General features: G+C 36.8%; 1 protein-coding gene across 5 annotated transcripts in view; it reads left to right on the top strand.

Moving 5' to 3' along the window:
- Nucleotides 1-17,767, top strand: part of rad17 (RAD17 checkpoint clamp loader component) — a 22,354-nt gene extending 4,587 nt beyond the window's left edge. For 2 of the 5 annotated variants that reach the window (XM_028456670.1, XM_028456671.1), the window contains exons 3-17: nt 1,701-1,922; nt 2,001-2,075; nt 3,125-3,293; nt 4,442-4,584; nt 5,497-5,549; nt 7,615-7,740; nt 9,438-9,507; nt 9,582-9,696; nt 9,807-10,007; nt 11,317-11,420; nt 11,485-11,631; nt 12,838-12,966; nt 13,696-13,816; nt 14,026-14,083; nt 16,898-17,767. In XM_028456670.1, coding sequence (XP_028312471.1) covers nt 1,701-1,922; nt 2,001-2,075; nt 3,125-3,293; nt 4,442-4,584; nt 5,497-5,549; nt 7,615-7,740; nt 9,438-9,507; nt 9,582-9,696; nt 9,807-10,007; nt 11,317-11,420; nt 11,485-11,631; nt 12,838-12,966; nt 13,696-13,816; nt 14,026-14,083; nt 16,898-17,099 — 1,935 coding nt within the window. In that variant the 3' untranslated portion in view covers nt 17,100-17,767. The remainder of the gene's footprint in view (nt 1-1,700; nt 1,923-2,000; nt 2,076-3,124; nt 3,294-4,441; nt 4,585-5,496; nt 5,550-7,614; nt 7,741-9,437; nt 9,508-9,581; nt 9,697-9,806; nt 10,008-11,316; nt 11,421-11,484; nt 11,632-12,837; nt 12,967-13,695; nt 13,817-14,025; nt 14,084-16,897) is intronic. The other 3 variants (XM_028456673.1, XM_028456672.1, XM_028456674.1) reach the window with 3 other exon arrangements.

The following is a 17,767-nucleotide window of genomic DNA, read 5'->3' as shown; positions in this document are numbered from 1 at the left end:
ATCTATCTCTTGAAGAATGGCGTTCTGTTTGTATAAAAGCCCAAAAACAAACTATTAACTCAAGGTTAAGGATACTACAATATAAGTGGTTAATGAGAGTTTACATCACTCTAGTTAAATTGAATAAATACAACCCTGACATTCCAGATACTTCTACAAAGTGTAATGAAGAAAAGGGTACACTTTTTCACTGCATGTAGGGTAATTCAGTCTTTTTAGAATGCAGTTACACAAACTTTAAAAGACATCATCTCAAAAAGCTTCACTCAAGAACCTGCTTTTTTCATTTTGGGAATTTATCCAAACTATCCTAAATACGCTAAATGTGAACGGATTCTTATTGACATTGGTTTACTACAAGCCAAGCTTCTGATTGCACTGAACTGGAAAAGCTGTAGGGCTCCCAGTATTGGTCAATGGGCCAAACAGATGTTGACAATTCTACCACTGGAACGGATTACATATCTTCTGAAAGGGAAAAGTGACTTGTTTGAATCCATATGGAGGCCATTTATCACCTACGTGGAACGTTTGAATCTATCCGAGGATCGTAATGAGGACTCATGAGACTAATCGGACTTGGGACTATACCTTTTAAGTTTTATATTCATTTTTTTAGTTACCCTTTGTTTTGTTGTTTCTTGGAAATACAGATGTCTCTGTACACTCCTGTAACATGACATTCTTTTTGAAGAAGCAGAAGCACGGGTGTGTGTCTGGGAGGTTGTACTGTTGTTGTGTGTTGTAAAGCAAAAAATAATAAAGACATTGTTGGAAAAAAAAGAATATAATATAATAAAGTTTATTACCATATGACCATATACTACCAAGACAAATTCCTTGTACTGTCCTTAAAACTGTACATGGCCATTAAAAACATTTCTGATTCTGATTCTGATGTACAAGTTGAAAACAATGGAATTCTTGTGCATGTCCCAGAGTTAGATTGAAAACATTACAAACAACAAATCAGCCAAGACAGTATTTTATTGCCATTGTGTATATTAGCTCTTTCATTTTGTGAATTTTGAATTTTGTTATTTTCTGTATTTTGTTGTTCTTTTGTTGTATTTCTCTATCATTTTGTGTGTTGAAATCAGAAGGGGAAGGCTAATGATTTTGTATAATATACAGGGATTAATGATGTGGTTCAAATGTAGCATCACAAAAGTTGGAATTCTAATGATATTTAAATTATTATTATTATTGGCCTGAAGTGGATTATTTTTAAAATTGGCAATCAAAGCTGGAGTTTGTAATCTTTGTGTCAGATTTACATGGACATGACTTAAAGATTTTCCCTCCACAATTCACTTTTTTTTCATCCCATTTTATACTTTCAGCCTCTTTCAGTTATTAGACATTAATACTACTTATTTAGTCACCAGTTTATATTTTAAATGAGACGTGTTATTTTTCTCTCTTTGAGAGCTTGAACAATCAATGCACATATTAATTTATGGTATATTGATGATGCTTCCCACACATTTTCAGAGAAAATTGCCAAATTTCCTTACTTTCCATTTTTACAAATACATTATGATTGAATGAAATCCTGAGGTATTCTATCCTTAGCCTTTGAGCTAATTTCCACAAACATTGTTATCAGCTAGTCCAGGGCTATCTGGCTACCACCACCATCTGTAATACGTTACTGATGTTTTGTCTCCTGAAAACGAGATGTCTTTAAATTGTAACAGGTGAGCCAGTGGGTGGCTCCATCGTTCATTGATCTGAGCGATGACGACATTGTTCCTGTTTATGGAAAGAAAAGAGGAGGAAAGACTCATCACACTTCCAGGTGTGAGGTGAAGATGCCCAGAAAGAGGAAAGCAGAGAGCCTGAGCTCTCACCTACTGAAGGAGTCGGTCCTAAGGGATCAGGATCAACCCTGGGTGGACAGATACTCCCCCCGCTCTCAGGTAGGAACTGGTACTTTGCACATTTCTTCAATAAGCACTGCTTTGATTGATTGATTTACTGTTTGTTGGATTGATTAGGGCGATCTGGCTGTTCACAAGAAGAAGATAGAAGAGGTGGAGAACTGGCTACAAGCTCATTCCAACTCAGCAAAGGTACAATAACAGCATAGGCTGAGTTTAAGATTCTTACCATGGGAGGCAAAATATATATATTTTTAATAATTAAATATATAGACCGTCTCGAGATTCGTGTGTTACATATATAATAATGAAAAGTAACATAATTGATAATGTTGACTACAAAATTTTGCGTCGTTTAATGTTGTAAATTCATGATAAAGTCTTTCTGCTGGGTGCAGTGTCGCTTCACCATTTACATTGTGAAGAAGAACCAACCTAAAGTCTGAAAAGTTCGGGACCATTTCACTGAAAACTTCTACTAGTATTTTTAAAAGAACAACAGATTAATTCATATTATATATTTTGTACAGTCACTGTGTTTTATGGCACTTAAAATAGTAAATTATTCGTAATTAAAGTGTTCTGCTTCATGTTTACATGAAAATATTAATTCTAAGCAGCAGCTGGACAATAACACACGGTCTCACTTTGGTCAGCTGAGCAGGAGAAGGAGATAAGAACTAATCACTCTGGGAAACAATAACCAGGAATAAATGTTTTTCTCCCTAGTAAAGATAGTAGCTTTAACAACTGGTACAATGATAAACTCTGTGCATGCAGTACGGGGACGCATTTAATCCGCTCCGGGTTTTAGTATCTCCCGTTTGATACAGCCTGTTTCGTTTCCTGATGTCCGTGTGAATGTCCTCATGTTCATTCTTCCGTTCATCCACTCTTTTCATTATATCCATGTCTTTTAAGGCTCTTATTAAATGAATAGTATCGGCTTTAATCCGGACGGCCATCTTGGATTATGTCGTCACTAGCGTGTCATCGCGCCTGGTCGAGCATGCTCACAACCACCAGAATTAACTTAAAGCGGAATTAAGTGTTTACAAGATGGAGGAATTATTTATAAACCAGCCACCTAATTCTGATTTAAGTTTAATTTGGAATTACATTTGCATTTGGATTTAAGTGTTTACAAGGTCAGTTTAAAGAGGATTTCACTTTTATTCTGAATTAAAGAGAAATCAAAGCTCCCATGTAAACGTGGCCACTGTGTGTGATGGTCTGTGAAGGTTTACGTGTCGGTTCTTCCCACCGCGCCTCAGGGGCGGATCCTTTTGCTAACGGGTCCATCAGGTTGTGGAAAGACGGCCACAGTCCGGGTCTTATCCTTGGAACTGAAGCTCAGGATTCAGGAATGGACGAACCCCTCAAACCTGGAGCCGTTCAGCAGTCAGATGGGTAAGAGGAGTCTTCATCCTGCTCATGAGTCATCACAGGTCCTTTCAGCACATTTTCAGGACTTCCCACGCACTTCGGTCTCAAACAATTCTGACATTTTTTACCAATTGTTCCTTAAATATCCACAAGTCACACTGTAATTTTTGGTTTGATCCGATTAATATTTTTTTAAATATGGACTATTTAGTGAGGGGGGTGTGTCCTTATTTTTTTTTTCATGTTCATCTTCCAATATGTCAGAAACTCCATCACATAGAAAGGTAAATATGGTTTAGTAATAAGCTCCACCTACTCTCTCAGAATATAGAAAAAGATCTGCTATACATCTTATCTGGTGGACAATATATCAACAGTCACATCAACATTTAGAATAATGACAAATCTGAGCATTAATACAGGAAAAAGCAAAGAGTTTTTATTGTATTTTTGTGTGTTTTTCTGTCATTCTGGTTATGTTTGTTGTTGTCTTGCTCTTTATGAAGCGTTTTGTGCATTTCTCTTGTCCTTTTGTGTATTTTTTCTGTATAATTAATGCTTTTTGAAGTCCTATTGTGTGTTTGTGTTGTCATTTTGCATTTTTTTAGTAACTTTTTCAGTAACTTCAGTATTTATGCTGTTGTTTTGCTTGTTTGTTCATACTATGGGTTTGTGGAGTAATTTTTTGAGTTTTTCTTGTCTTTTGTGTACTTTTGATGTCATTTTCTGTAATTTTGTATATTCTTTGGAGTCATTTTGTATATTTTTTTGAGTCATTTTGTATATTTTTTTGAGTCATTTTGTATATTTTTGTTGTCGTTTTGTGTTATTTAGAGTTAATTTGTGTAGTTCTGTTTTCGTTTTGTTCATTTTTGGTGTTTTTCTTGTCTTTCACTCTATCTTCCTGCAGTGTTATAATTCTTGCTTTTTTTGTGCGCATTTTTCTGTCAATTTGTATGTTTACTTTGGGGGCCGCATTAAATTAGATCAAGGGCCACATGTAGCCAGTTGCTCATGTCTGACATGGACTGTAAAATCACTAATGATTAGTCACATTATGCATAATTCATGTTTTTTCATGAAAATATAACCAAAGACAGTCAAATAGGCTAATTGCAGTGAAATGAATTCACATACCCGATCAATAAAGTATTTGTTTTTTTATTGATCAGATCAGTGGACACATGGCTTCAGCAGTATCTCCCAGTTAACCCAGTTCCAAGAGTTCTTGCTCAGAGCCAACAAATACAACTGTCTGAGGATGACATGTGACGAAGGGGGAGGAGCTACAGACAGGAAACTCATACTGGTGGAGGTATGTGTGCAACCTTTTTTCATTCACCACAATGTTTCATCACAATTTATTTTATCCGGTTCTAAAGAGACATCTTTAATCTTTTTCAATTACAATTCTGTCTTCAATTATTCATGTTCAATTACAACTTCATTACGGTTGCAGTGTCCGGCAGTTTTCCAATTGCAATTAAAATTATAATAATTATTTTTTCCCTGAATGTCAATTACAATTAAGTTCTCAAGTTGAAATTAAATTAATCACACTTAATGAGCCTTTGATAAATAACCCTATTTAACTTAAACTTCTTCTTATGTTAGCTTTCTGTTAGCATCGATTTAGACTCATGTCTTAAATCAGCTGTAAAATCCACAAAAAATATTATCTATCATATAAATTATTTGTCATCTCTTAGTTACTTTGGTATGCTTCTTTATCCATGAAATATTGCTATTAATATTTTTGGTGTGGGTGTCTAAGCTTTTTTCTATTAGTATACCCCTATATATGTGTATATACTGTATATATATACTGTATATATATATATATATATATATTTTTTTTTTTTTTTTTTTTAAATGATCAAATGATTCTGAAGAGAAGTGACAGGTAGCAGGAAAAGTTGATTGAAACATATTTTAATAAATGTTAACTAAGTATTTGTAAGCCATATAACTGTAGCATGGTTCCTTAGATTTACATTTAACTAATTAATAAATGTTTATAAGTTTTTATGTATTTACATTTACCTGAACACAATTACAGTTACAGTTATAATTATCTCATAATTGTAATTAATTATCAATTAGGCAATTACTATTATAATTGACCCCAACCCGGCCTGTTATTCTAAACATATAATCAAACGCTGTGTAATGAACTTCATTATTAACGTTATGACGTAACATTTTCTCTTTCTGCTAATCTTTGTAGGATTTCCCAAACCAGTTCTACAGACAGCCCAGCACCCTGCATGACATCCTAAGGTGATTGCTGACTCTGCATTTTAGCTTTTTTACTTTGACTTTGCATCACTATGAGGTAAGGGTGTGCGATATGGAAAAACATTTATATCACAATTTTGTCTTTGTAAAATCACAATCTCTATTTTATCACAATTTTTTCCATTCAAATCATTTAGACTATTTTAAAGTTGTTTACCAATAAAACAAACCAATTCACCAACTTAAAATCATTGCCCTAAAAAAAAAAAAGGATAAAAGATAATTTAAGTCAGGGTACTTTTCAAACAATTAAAAACAATTATGTTAGCAATTCATCAAACTGTACAATTAACATCAAACAAAATGGATGACATGTTCTTTTAGTAACACAGTCTTTTTACTTTGTTTAACTAAAGAGGTGTAACATTAGCATTAGCAACACTTGCTACATAACAAGGCAACATCAGTCTAGTGATTTCCATTTGTTTTTGAGGTAACACACTTATATTAATGGTAGGGTAGGTGATTTTCAAAAGCTAGCATGATTTTCAAAAGATAGCATGATTTTCAAAAGCTAGCATGATTTTGAATGTAGCCTCCCCGACGGCTCCGTCTTTACCCCCCTCCCCCCTGTGTTCCGTCTCACTCACATGCATGCTCACAGCTGCTGCAGAAGAGGAGCTCAGCTCATCACTTGTATTGTGTAGAAACATTGTCTCATTCAGCAGTAAGTAAAAAAACTTTATCATTATATATGTTAAAAAACGTGACTAAAAACTCTGTTTTAACTCTGTCAGTGGTGACACGCTTTCAGTGTGAGCTCGTGCATGCGAGGGATCGAGAACGAGCAGGGAGACAGGGAAACGTGATTGGTTAAAAGAAAAAAACGGTTTGTTTTTTGCATTGGTCAAAGTTATTACAGGTTTACAGTTGCTACAGATGATGGATTTTCTTTGTTCCTTTTTCAGAACACATAAGATCTTAATTTCTGTCAGGACATAAAGACAACTTCAACCAAAAACTTAAAAAGTGTATCTGGAGAAAATTACCGAACCTAGCTTTAATAAAATCCTACTTTAAGCAGTGTTTGAACGACTCATTTCACATAGTTTGGACAATCATCACCTTTACAAGATGAAACATTACTGTTTTTGTTACAGTACATTAGGCCTGGCTGATATGAACCAATAATCATATCTTTTTATTTTTCCTCAAAATGGCAATAGATGATATAAACTCCATTTATTTTAAAAAATGTTCTGTACTGCTTCCCAGGGTGTGATGGTAATAAAACAGTGTGCGACACGCAGCTGAGTTGAGAGCAACTTTTCTCGTGTGGTTCTTCATCTAACGGACAAAGTAGTTTTACTACACGGTGTAGAAGGACGTCTACACGGGTAGACTCAACAGGAGAGAGCTCCTGGTGGATGGGGGAATCAGCCGCTGCTGAGTCGACGTGGCATCTCGATGCTGCGCGTACGCTCTATCACTCTGCTCGCCCCGTTCTTCCCCGCCCCACGTCCGCTAGGCGCGCTCTGTTGCTACACGTGACCGGACGCCTCAGCGTGTAACTCCCCTTATCCTCCTTTTGGATTTTGGCAGGATACCAGGAAAAAAAGTGGTATCTGTAATAACGTCGTCTTTTTTTAAAAATGTATTTTATTTTGTTTAATTTATTTTAATAATCCATTTAAATCTGTTCTGAATGTGTTTCTGCTTATGCTGAAATGACAGATTAGGTTTTATTAATACTTTATTTTCAGTCTCAGTCACATGTTGCTGCTGCTCCACTAATCCACTCAGATTATCTACATGAGCTCAGATCTGACGTGCGATCTGATCGTAGCGTACGATCACGTCAAAATTGATAAACTAAATACTAAAGCTTGTGTGAATTTGGTCAAACGCACGTCATACACTCAGATCTGAACGTATGAACGCTTCATAAACGAGGGCCAATGTGTTTAGTTCAGAGTTCACATCAGCAGATGAAAACCTCTGTGCACGACATGATAATAAATACAGTATCAGCCACTGTCATTTCTCTTCTCTACCTACAATTAATGAAAAGAATTGCTAATCAGGGTGTCTTCCTGTTGTCCTACAGGCGCTTTGTAAAGACCAGTCGATGTCCTCTGGTGTTCATCGTGTCAGACAGTCTGAGTGGAGACAGCAGCTCTCGTCTCCTCTTCCCTAAAGACATCCAGGAGGAACTTTCCATCAGCAACATCAGGTTGGAGCCTTCAGCACTGCTGGGTGGGACACATATAGAAAGCAGGGTTAGGGTCAAATACACTTCAAAGGTAGGGTAGGCGATTTTCAAAAGCTAGCATGATTTGGAATGTAGCCTCCCTGATGGCTCCGCCTTTACCGCCCTCGCCCCTCCCCCTTGTGCTCCGTCTCACTCACATGCATGCTCACAGCTACTCCAATAGCAGACCTCAGCTCATCACTTGTATTGTGTAGAAACTACGTTGTCTCATGTCTCATTCAGCAGTAAGTAAACAATAAACTTTATCATTATATATGTTAAAAAACGTGACCAGAAACACTGTTTTAACTCTGTCAGCGGTGACGCGCTTTCAGTGTGAGCTCGTGCATGTGAGGGGTCGAGTTTTTTTCCATTGGTTGAAGTTATTACAGATTTACAGCTGCTACAGATTTTCTTTGTTCCTTTTTCAGAGCACATAAGATGTTAATTTCTGTCAGGACATAAAGACAATTTCAACCAAAAACTTAAAAAGCGTAACTGGAGAAAATTACTTACCCTAGCTTTAATTCTTGTTCCATTCTATATAATTCTATTGTGTTCTTTGGTTTTAGATTTGTGTTACTGACTAGTCAAACCATACAGGAAAGTAGAAATACAGTAGCTTTAAATTACGTCTTCAATTATCTGTGTTCAATTACAACTCAATTACGATGACCGTGAACAACATTTTGTCAAATTACAACTAAAATTACACTAGTTATTTTTCCCCTGAAAGTATTTTATAATCACGTTCTCAATTACTAAAGTTCAGTTACAGTTAATCACAATTACTCAGTCTTTGATAAATAATTCAATAAAACATAACCTTCGTCTTATTTTTGGTTTCTGTTAGCATCTCCTATTATAACGGGTCAGTTTGACCCATGTCTTAAATCATCAATTAGTTTCTCATCTCTTAGTTACCTTGTTAGGCTCCCTAATCAATGACAATATTGGTATTAATATTTTTGATGTGGGCGTCTGAGCCTTTTTTCTGTCACTGTTTCCCTAAATTTTTTATTTTATTTTTTTAAATGGTAAAATGTTTGTGAAGAGAAGTGGCAGGTAGTGGGAACAGTTGATATGAAACATATTTTAATGATTGTTTACTATGTATTTTACATTAAATTAAATTAAATCGCAATTGACAGTTTTTATAGAATTTCCTTGACAATTACAATTACAATTACAAAGTTAATTATCTGAACCCAATTACAATTCAGTTATTAACAACATATTATTTGAATTACAATTACAAATACAATTACGCCATAATTGTAATTAATTATCAATTACAGTTATAATTGACCCCAACCCTGGAATGTCTTCAAAGACCTCACAGTTTCCAGCTGTTTTTTTTTAAAAACACAAAGGTTTTGGAACCTGTTGGTTGTCACACAAAAAACGAGACAGTTGACCACTGCACCTACGCAACTCACATACTGACACTGCAGGCCATAATGAACATAGCAGTGGTTTAATGTCCCGTTGTAATCTATTTCTTATTTAGGAAGACTAAGGAGCCAATGGGAGTGACTGAGTCACTAAAATCAACATGTCTTAAGCATTTGGGAGGATGTTCATGTCAAACCTCGCATTGAGAAAGCAATTCATATTTGATCTTAAAGTGTTAATATAAATAAAAACCTTAGACTAATGTGTTTGAACTCTGATTCCAGCTTTAATCCAGTGGCTCCAACCACAATGAAGAAGGTTCTGACGTGTATTTCGACCCAGGAGGCAGCAAAGGTGAGTAAAGCTATACCTCCAAGTGTTCCCTTTTAATTAGGATAAAGCACTAATGATCTCTATGTACTTCCAAGCAGAGCTGTGGGAAACTCAGCGCCCTCGATCAGGCAGCGTTAGAGATGCTGTGTTCAGGAAGCTCAGGAGATATCCGCAGTGCCATCAACAGCCTCCAGTTTTCCTGCTCTTCAGGTCTAACTTTTGACCTTTTTCACGTGTTATCCTCTCCTTTTTTTATATTGATGGAGCTTAGTTTTATTTGAGCTTTTACTCAAACTATTTTAATTCTTGAAACCTCTCAGACACATCATTGGAAAAGGATTTATGGAGGACAACAAAGGACAGGGCGGTCCCGTCAGTGAGCAGAACCGTGGTGTCCAGAACCAACCGTAGAAAACCAAAGTCTGGACATTCCAAGGAGCAGAGCGGAGAACAGGCAATCGGTGGAAAAGATGCTGCTCTGTTTCTCTTCAGGGCACTGGGGAAGATCCTGCACTGCAAACGTGAGTCACTTCAGATTAAGTTGAAGAAATAATGGATAAAAGAAGAAGTTTATTTATCTGGTTGAACCAATTCTTTCACCTTTAATGTGACGTCTTTCGCCAAATCATTAAAAACACCAAATCAAATCTACTTAGAATTCCAAATGACTTATCGCTAAACATACCATTGATTTTCATTTTTATACAGATGTCTCAGATATTTATTGCTGTTGTGACATTGAGTTTAGTACTCTCAATTGAACCAAATGAGTTGACCCCGGGGGCCAAATCTGGTGCTTTAGAGCAGTGGTTCTCAACCTTTTCAGCCCACGACCCCTAAAATAAAGGTCCCAGAGAGCGGGGACCCCCACTGTAGCTGAAGGTGGTTGAACACAGACATGAACATTGAAGAACAGTCATGTGGAGACAGGACCATCTATAAGGGGGAATAAAGGAGAGATTTTTGTGGTCCATCCATAAAGTCAGTAAAATGATGGTCCATTGTTCTATGAATCTGTGATAACCACATTTATTTATTCATCTGAATAATATCCACTGTTATCCAGGAACGTTTATTATTATTATAGTCATCTTAAAGATGGAAATCCTGGTTTTAATCACAAATAAAATGGGTTCAAAATTACCAAAAATGGTGGAAAAGGTGGTGAAATGGGATTTTGAAAACCACAGAAATTGGTTAAAAGTTGCAAATTAGAGTGGATAAAAATGGACAGAAGTGTCAATATTGGAACAATTAGTTTAAACTGGAAAAAATGGGTATGACAAATGTGGTTAAATTGGTAAAAAGCTGCATGAAACATGGTGAAAAGAGGTTAAAAGTTATGTGACGTTAGGTGGAAAAGTGGTGGAAAGTGTTTATAAGTGCTGATAATGTCTTGAAAGTGGAAAAATGTGCAGAAAAGGCATTGAAATTTGATGTAGAAGTGGCAGGAATGTAGCAAAAATGCATTAAAATGAGCAAAAATATAAGAAAAAGTGATGAAAATAGGTTAAAATATGGTGAGTTTGTTGTAGTGGCAGAAAAAGGGTAAAAATAAACAAAAATATTTTTAGTGTCTTAAAGGCATCTGCTGTTGGCCCCCTCCCAGTGTCTCGCAACCCTAAATGGGGTCTTGACCCAAGATTGAGAAGCCATGCTTTAGCATCTAATTGTCAGTAGAAGTGAAAATGACAGAGAAAATCATTGTGTAAATTATCAACTAATCTTAAAATATGTAATATTAGTATTATTATAAATACAATGCAATCTTCCCATCATCTAACGCCACATGTTTAATCCAATCATGATCTCTTTACTTTCTGTTGACAGGAGGTAGTTCTGAAGGTGTGGCAGCAGGTGAAGGTCCTTCTGGAGCTGATCTACCTTCTCATCTGTTATGTCATCATAGAGAGCCACTGCAAATGGACCCTGAGGTAGAAAACATCACAGTAAAATTAAGCTCCTCCTCTGTTAACATTTGTTTTTGTTTGTTTTCAGCTGGTCGTTGAGCGTTCACACATGTCTGGAGAGTTCTTCAACCTGTACCTGCACCAGAACTACCTGGACTTCTTCTCTGAGTTGGAGGACGTGGACAGAGCCAGTGGGTACCTGTCTGACGCTGACCTACTCACTGCTGATTGGACGGTCAGTTTGATCAGCCTGGCCTTGAACTCACACAGGCTTCTTGGTGATATTACATTCTTTTCTTTATGCATAACGGTGCACTCGGTCAGTATAGACCAGTGTTTTTCAACCTTGGGGTCGCCGGTAATTAATATGGGGTTGCCTGAAATGTCTAGTAATTGATAAAAAATTACTTATTAACAGTATATATGTACATATTTTTCAATTATTAAATTATTAATATTTTATGATTATTGTTTATTAATATTATTTACCACACAATCTCAAACAAAAGTATTCTTCTCAATTAAAATATCTGAGCTGTCTCATCTTGTTACCTTGTGCACTAATCCTGTATTTAAAAAAACATGATGAAAAACATGATAGAAAAATGGGTTCACGACCCGAAAAAGGTTGGGAACCACTGGACGTAGGAAGTCCCATCAGCCTTGTGTTAATTAAAGTCAGTGCGTTTAATTAAGTAGGGACAAAGATTTAAAATGCATGATTTAGGCCAAAACACTGTTGATGCAGAAAAAGCAGGAAGGAAGGAATGCAGGCAGAGATTTCATGTTAATGCCTAAATTTGTAAGATTTTACAATATTGCTTAACTCACTCCCTGCCATTGACTGACAGGTTTTTTTTTTTTTTGTTTTTTTTTTTTTTAGAATAACTTTTTTTTTTCTCAGCTTTTTGTCAGAAACATGCTTCTATTTAACTGCTGATTACGGAAGAACGAAACAAGCTAGAAACACACACAAAAAAAAAAAAATCTGATGAAAGTAGAGAGTCTCATTTGGATTTCAGATTGTCATAGTACAAAATATTCTGTTGGTCTTTAAAAATCGGTCAAAATGCTCTAAAATGGCTGGCAGTGAGGGGGGTAGCTGTTCTGAAAATGGCTGGCAGCCAATGAGTTAATCAGAATATAAATTCACGTTTCCGCCTCATTCTGGGTGCAGTCCGTGGCTCTGATGCTGCGTTCATGTAACGTGTAGATTATTTGTATTTTATACAGCCTGGCAGCGTTATCTTACAGGACTTTCAGTGTCACAAACCAATCCAGCTTCATTGTACAGGCCCAGTATGATTTCATAATAAATGTTTATTTATATGTGCACATATACAATAGAAAAGCAGACTATGCATATATCCTGTGTTCATTACAGTGGTAACACACCCTGATCAGTAACAGAACGTAAGTGGCTCCTCTGTGTTGTTTACAGAGTCGAAGCACGTTGGCTGATTACGGTTCCTCCGTGGCCACCAGAGGTCTCCTTCATTCAAACTCCCAGCAGGTTTCTGTGGGATTCAGACCACTGCACAAACCTCACTGGCTGCTGGTCAGCAAGAAGGTAGGACACGTGGAGGACAGCTTTCAGAACAAAGTTAGCATCAGAACACTTGATTAGGACACATAGAGGACATTAACATGTTCTATCATATGTCAGTAGAGCTGCAGTTTCAGCTTTCAGTAGGACACAGTTTAGGAAAAAAAATGTGTTTATATGGAGTCATTGGGATAAGTTTTGTTTCATGAACTTACTTTGGACTAAATAATTACATTTTTGTTCCACTATTGTTGGTTCATTAGGGAAAGAATCTGAGCACACAGTAATAAAGGAAAACAATGGAATTTTGATGCAGATGCTTCACGTTCTATCTCTGGACTGATAATTATACTACTACCGTATTATTGAACACTTGATTATATACAGTGGGTAATTTTTCACTTTCTTTCATTGCAGCCATTGGCTAAAATAAAAAAAAGTTATTTTTATTTCTCATTAATTTACACTCAGAATATATATATATATATATATATATAATTTATTTTTGTAATATTATTTCATTGTTATTGTTATATATGTTATTATTATTTATTCTTATGTATTTTTTATTTTTTATTTTGTATTGTTTATTTTATTTATTTTATAATTTTGTAGTATAGTTTTATTCATATTTATTTTCTTATATATTATTATTATTATTGAACACGCAGACAATCAAATCACTCTGTGTGTGTGTGTGTGTGTGTGTGTGTGTGTGTGTGTGTGCGTGCGTGTGTGCGTGTGTGTGTTCAGTACAGAGAGAACTGTTCTGCTGCTCAGTCCATGTTCAGGAGCTTCTGTCTGACTCCAGTCACTCTACAGACTGAGCTGCTGCCGTACCTGGCTAAGCTCACCAACCCTATGAGGAACCAAGGTAGCACATCTACACACAGAACCACTGTTTGAGAACCTGTGAATGGTGTAGTGAGACCAAAATATTAGTTTAGTGTGGAACATAAATAGGCCTAAAGTCTCAATGCGTATGTTTTAGCCTTGTTTGAATGTTTGATATGCATTTGGAGAAGCACAGTGTTGTAGTTTGCTGTGGAACCTCTGACCATGCATGGTTCTGTTGTCCTCCAGCCCAGATCACTTTCATCCAGGATGTTGGTCAGATGCCACTGAGGAAACGTCCTGGCAGGTACCATATGATGTTTTTCCTCTTGATATCATAAGTTATGGATAAGCAAAGCCACAGAGCTAATACTGGATTTCCACTGGATGCATAACTACTCCGTAACGTCTCCGCTGCGTAAACTGCAGTCCATCAATCTCCACCTCCTCTGTCCGTGATGCGTATCAGTTGCAGTGAGGACTCAGAATATCTCGCTAATTCACTTGTAATTGCATGATTTAATGACTTGTAGTGAAGACAAATAGAAGCACAAAGCCATACAAACTGTTGATTGTGTCCTTGGAGCAGAAGGTCCTGTCCTGTAAATCTTGAACTTTTGTGGAGATTATTATGATCCAACAACCATGGATGAATTTTTTATCTTTTTTAATTTGAAATACTTTATTAATCCCAGGGGAAAATTTGTTATTTTAGGAACATGCTTCTCACACACAGGCCTAAATCACACACATGCACAAACAGGACCTGTGGATATGCATTAATGGAGAGATGTCAGCATGTAAAGGGAGCACACCAGAGCAGTGTTGGGGTTCGGTGCCTTGCTCAAGGCACCTCTCCAGCTACCAGAACAACTTTTGTGCAATAAGTATTCATTTGCAACTCAATTTATACAAAACAAATAGTGCAAATGTCAAAGATCATAAACTCAAAAACCAAACAGAAAATAAGATTAAAAAAAACTAAATAAATCGGAATTCACTCAAAACATACATTTCTAATTCTTTTTAAATAGCAGGGTTTCAACCTTTTAAATAGTACACAAACTGCCGTAAAATAGGCCGCGTTTTACGCATGCGTTGAAAGGATCCACTTTGTGAAAAGATTAGGTAGTGACAGGTCGAGCCAATGAGAGCTGAACAGGAAAAAACGTCATATCCCCTCCACAAAGCAGTATCAAAACAAACATGGTGGCTGACACGGACAAGACCATCGCAGCTGCACTCTGCTCTGTTTTAAAAGACCAGAGGTGTATTCCATAAAGGAGGGTAAACAAACTCTGAGTCTATCCATAAACTCTGGGTCAACATACCCTGCGATGGGAAACTCTGGGAATCGGATTCCATTACAGCTGGTATGAAGTGGGTCAGTCAACCCTGAGTATGTAAACCTTGGGTTACTTTCGTGCACACGCGCGATAAAAAGCCATCATCAATGGAGCAAAGATTACATGAGCTGCCATGGCAACCACCCAGAAGAGAGTGATTTATTCACCCTGATGGGTGAAATAAGCCAGTGTTTGAGGAATATGAGCCTGTTCTTCTGTGACTATAGTGGCTTAAATCACCCGTGATTAGTCACAGTTTTTGGTCGCTTCATCACTTTATTGGTTCAGTGACGTGACAAGCGGTGAATAATATGAATAAAATGTGTCTGTAGAGATGTGGCAGCAGCATAGGATGGCTGCATAGAGAGCCCTCCTGTTACACTGGATATAAAGACAGTGACTGTCGCTTCATATTGCATCATTTATATTGATTTTTAATGTAATATATTGTCGCCAGAGTCATCTCAACGTCCAAAAAATGTCATAAAAAAAAACTGAAGCGGGACGCGAACCTGCAACCTATCGCTTCCAAGAGCAGTGTCATAATTCACTCATCTACAGATTTAACTGTATAACAATATAAAACAACAATCGTAGCTCAAACGTGGATTAATTTAAATGATCATCTCCTCCTTTATATTATCCATAGGTTTGTATTTAGTGAACTTTACCACAGACATCAGTAGATGTTTTAATGTAGATCAACCTCTCAGTGTCTTTCATTTAATGATCTGTATCCACAATGTTATAAAGAAAATTACCGTATGCACAAAAAACCAAAAAAAACACGTAAATCAACACAACATTAGTAATGATGTGAACATGTCTGTGGTGTGTGATGTGACTAATGTGTTTCAGAGAAAAGTGTTAAGGTTCATTAAAGTGTTCAGAAACAGTGTTCAGGTGGGCGGAGCCAGGTAGAAACCCAGGGTTTCTTTGATAAAACCTGCCAGCGACCAGGTTTAGTTCACGGACAATGTTGCCATGGTAACATACTCAGAGAAGAACATACCTCATGTTTAAAACTAAGTCTGTACCGTACTACACGCTGTTTTCAGCTGCTGGCTCCATTTATGGAAAAAGGCTAGTAGCACATTTCATACACAAATCAACTCAATGTGCTTTACATGATCAAAAAGTACAACAGAAAATATTCAACCGCTTAAAATCAATAAGAACATTAAAATCGGCAGCAAAAAACATTGAAAATCAGAACTACGCTTGTTGAGCTTTTGTCGTCAGAGCTGCTCATTGTTTGATTGGTTACTCTGTGTGTGTTTGTCCCGCCCCTGCTCAGCCACCAGAACTCAAACGCCATTAGCGCTTCCAGACTAATGGCCTGTATATGAATAATACAAGGAGATTAGGATGATTCCAGGATACATCTCTCCCTGATTTTCATCACAGTCTATTTTCATCTCGTCCTTTATTTGTTGACGATAATGTAAATCACTTCAGTCATAGTTTTAGTCGGGGGGGGGTGTTTGTTTATTCTTCTTCTGTTTCACAATTCTTCTTCACAATGTAAATGGTGAAGCGACGCTGCCCCCAGCAGTTCATATGTGGTACTGCAGCAACAATGAAGCAGAAAGATTTTATCATGAATTTAAAACATTAAACGAGGCGTCGGCACACATTTTTATAGTCAGCATTGTCAGTTTTGTTATTAGTCATTTTTTTCATTATTGTATATGTTACACACATTGTAATTACAATTTCAAACTCTGTTTATGCCCCCACATCCAAGCTCTGATTCCTCTGTGTTGTGTGTACAGATTAAAACTGGAGACCCTGGCAGACAAAGAACCAGCCCTGTTGGAGACGGACACTGATGATGAAGAGGAGGAAGACAAAGAAAGAGAGAAACATCTGGATGGGACTGAAGAAGAAATGCCTGCAAGTCAACCTCAGCCCAACACAAACCAGGTCCTTTTAGAGAACGCTGATCTGCTTATAGAGGAATATATGAGTGACTAACACACACACACACGTACATATACGCACACTCATTGTTATTTTTGTAAAGAATTGTTCATTTCATGGGTTAATTTGGAACACTGCTGAAATGTATAGAAGATATATTGTCATTCGGGGGAAATCAAATGTTTTTTTTTCCTATTATTTGTGTTGTTGTTAAGGTTGGGATTTCCCTCGTCACCATAACAACAGATACATTTTTATCCCCTCTGCAAACAAACAGTAGAACAGTGTGTTTAACAAGGACAGGTGTGGGAGGTCAACCTGTTTCCACTTTTCCTTCATCTTATGAATCATTACATATAATTTAGTCTGAATCTTTACATCTGAACCAGGTCTAAATAACTTCCTTTGTTTGTTCTACACCTGCTGAACTTTTCTTGACATTTGTTTTCTTTGTGTTTTTCACTCACACTTCCATCGCAGTGACTGTGTATTCTGACACACACTGGTGCCATAATGGCAGCGTGGATGATGTTACCTGTAAAGTTGTAAACACCCTGTACCTGTTCAGATGTTACCAGTATTTATTTCTTTTACGTTTAGCACTTCATGAGCCAGCACAGGGAACTGGAATAAATGAACAAATGCTTATTCTAAGTGCAGAGATCCAGAAATGTTGAAACCCTGTATAAGCAAGTGAAAAAAATAAATATGTGTGAAAGCTT

This window comes from Gouania willdenowi, chromosome 9, assembly GCF_900634775.1.
Source record: "Gouania willdenowi chromosome 9, fGouWil2.1, whole genome shotgun sequence".
In the NCBI taxonomy this organism is placed as follows: domain Eukaryota; kingdom Metazoa; phylum Chordata; class Actinopteri; order Blenniiformes; family Gobiesocidae; genus Gouania; species Gouania willdenowi.
Note: the sequence above shows the minus strand (reverse complement) of the source record. Positions and strands in the feature narration are given on the sequence as shown.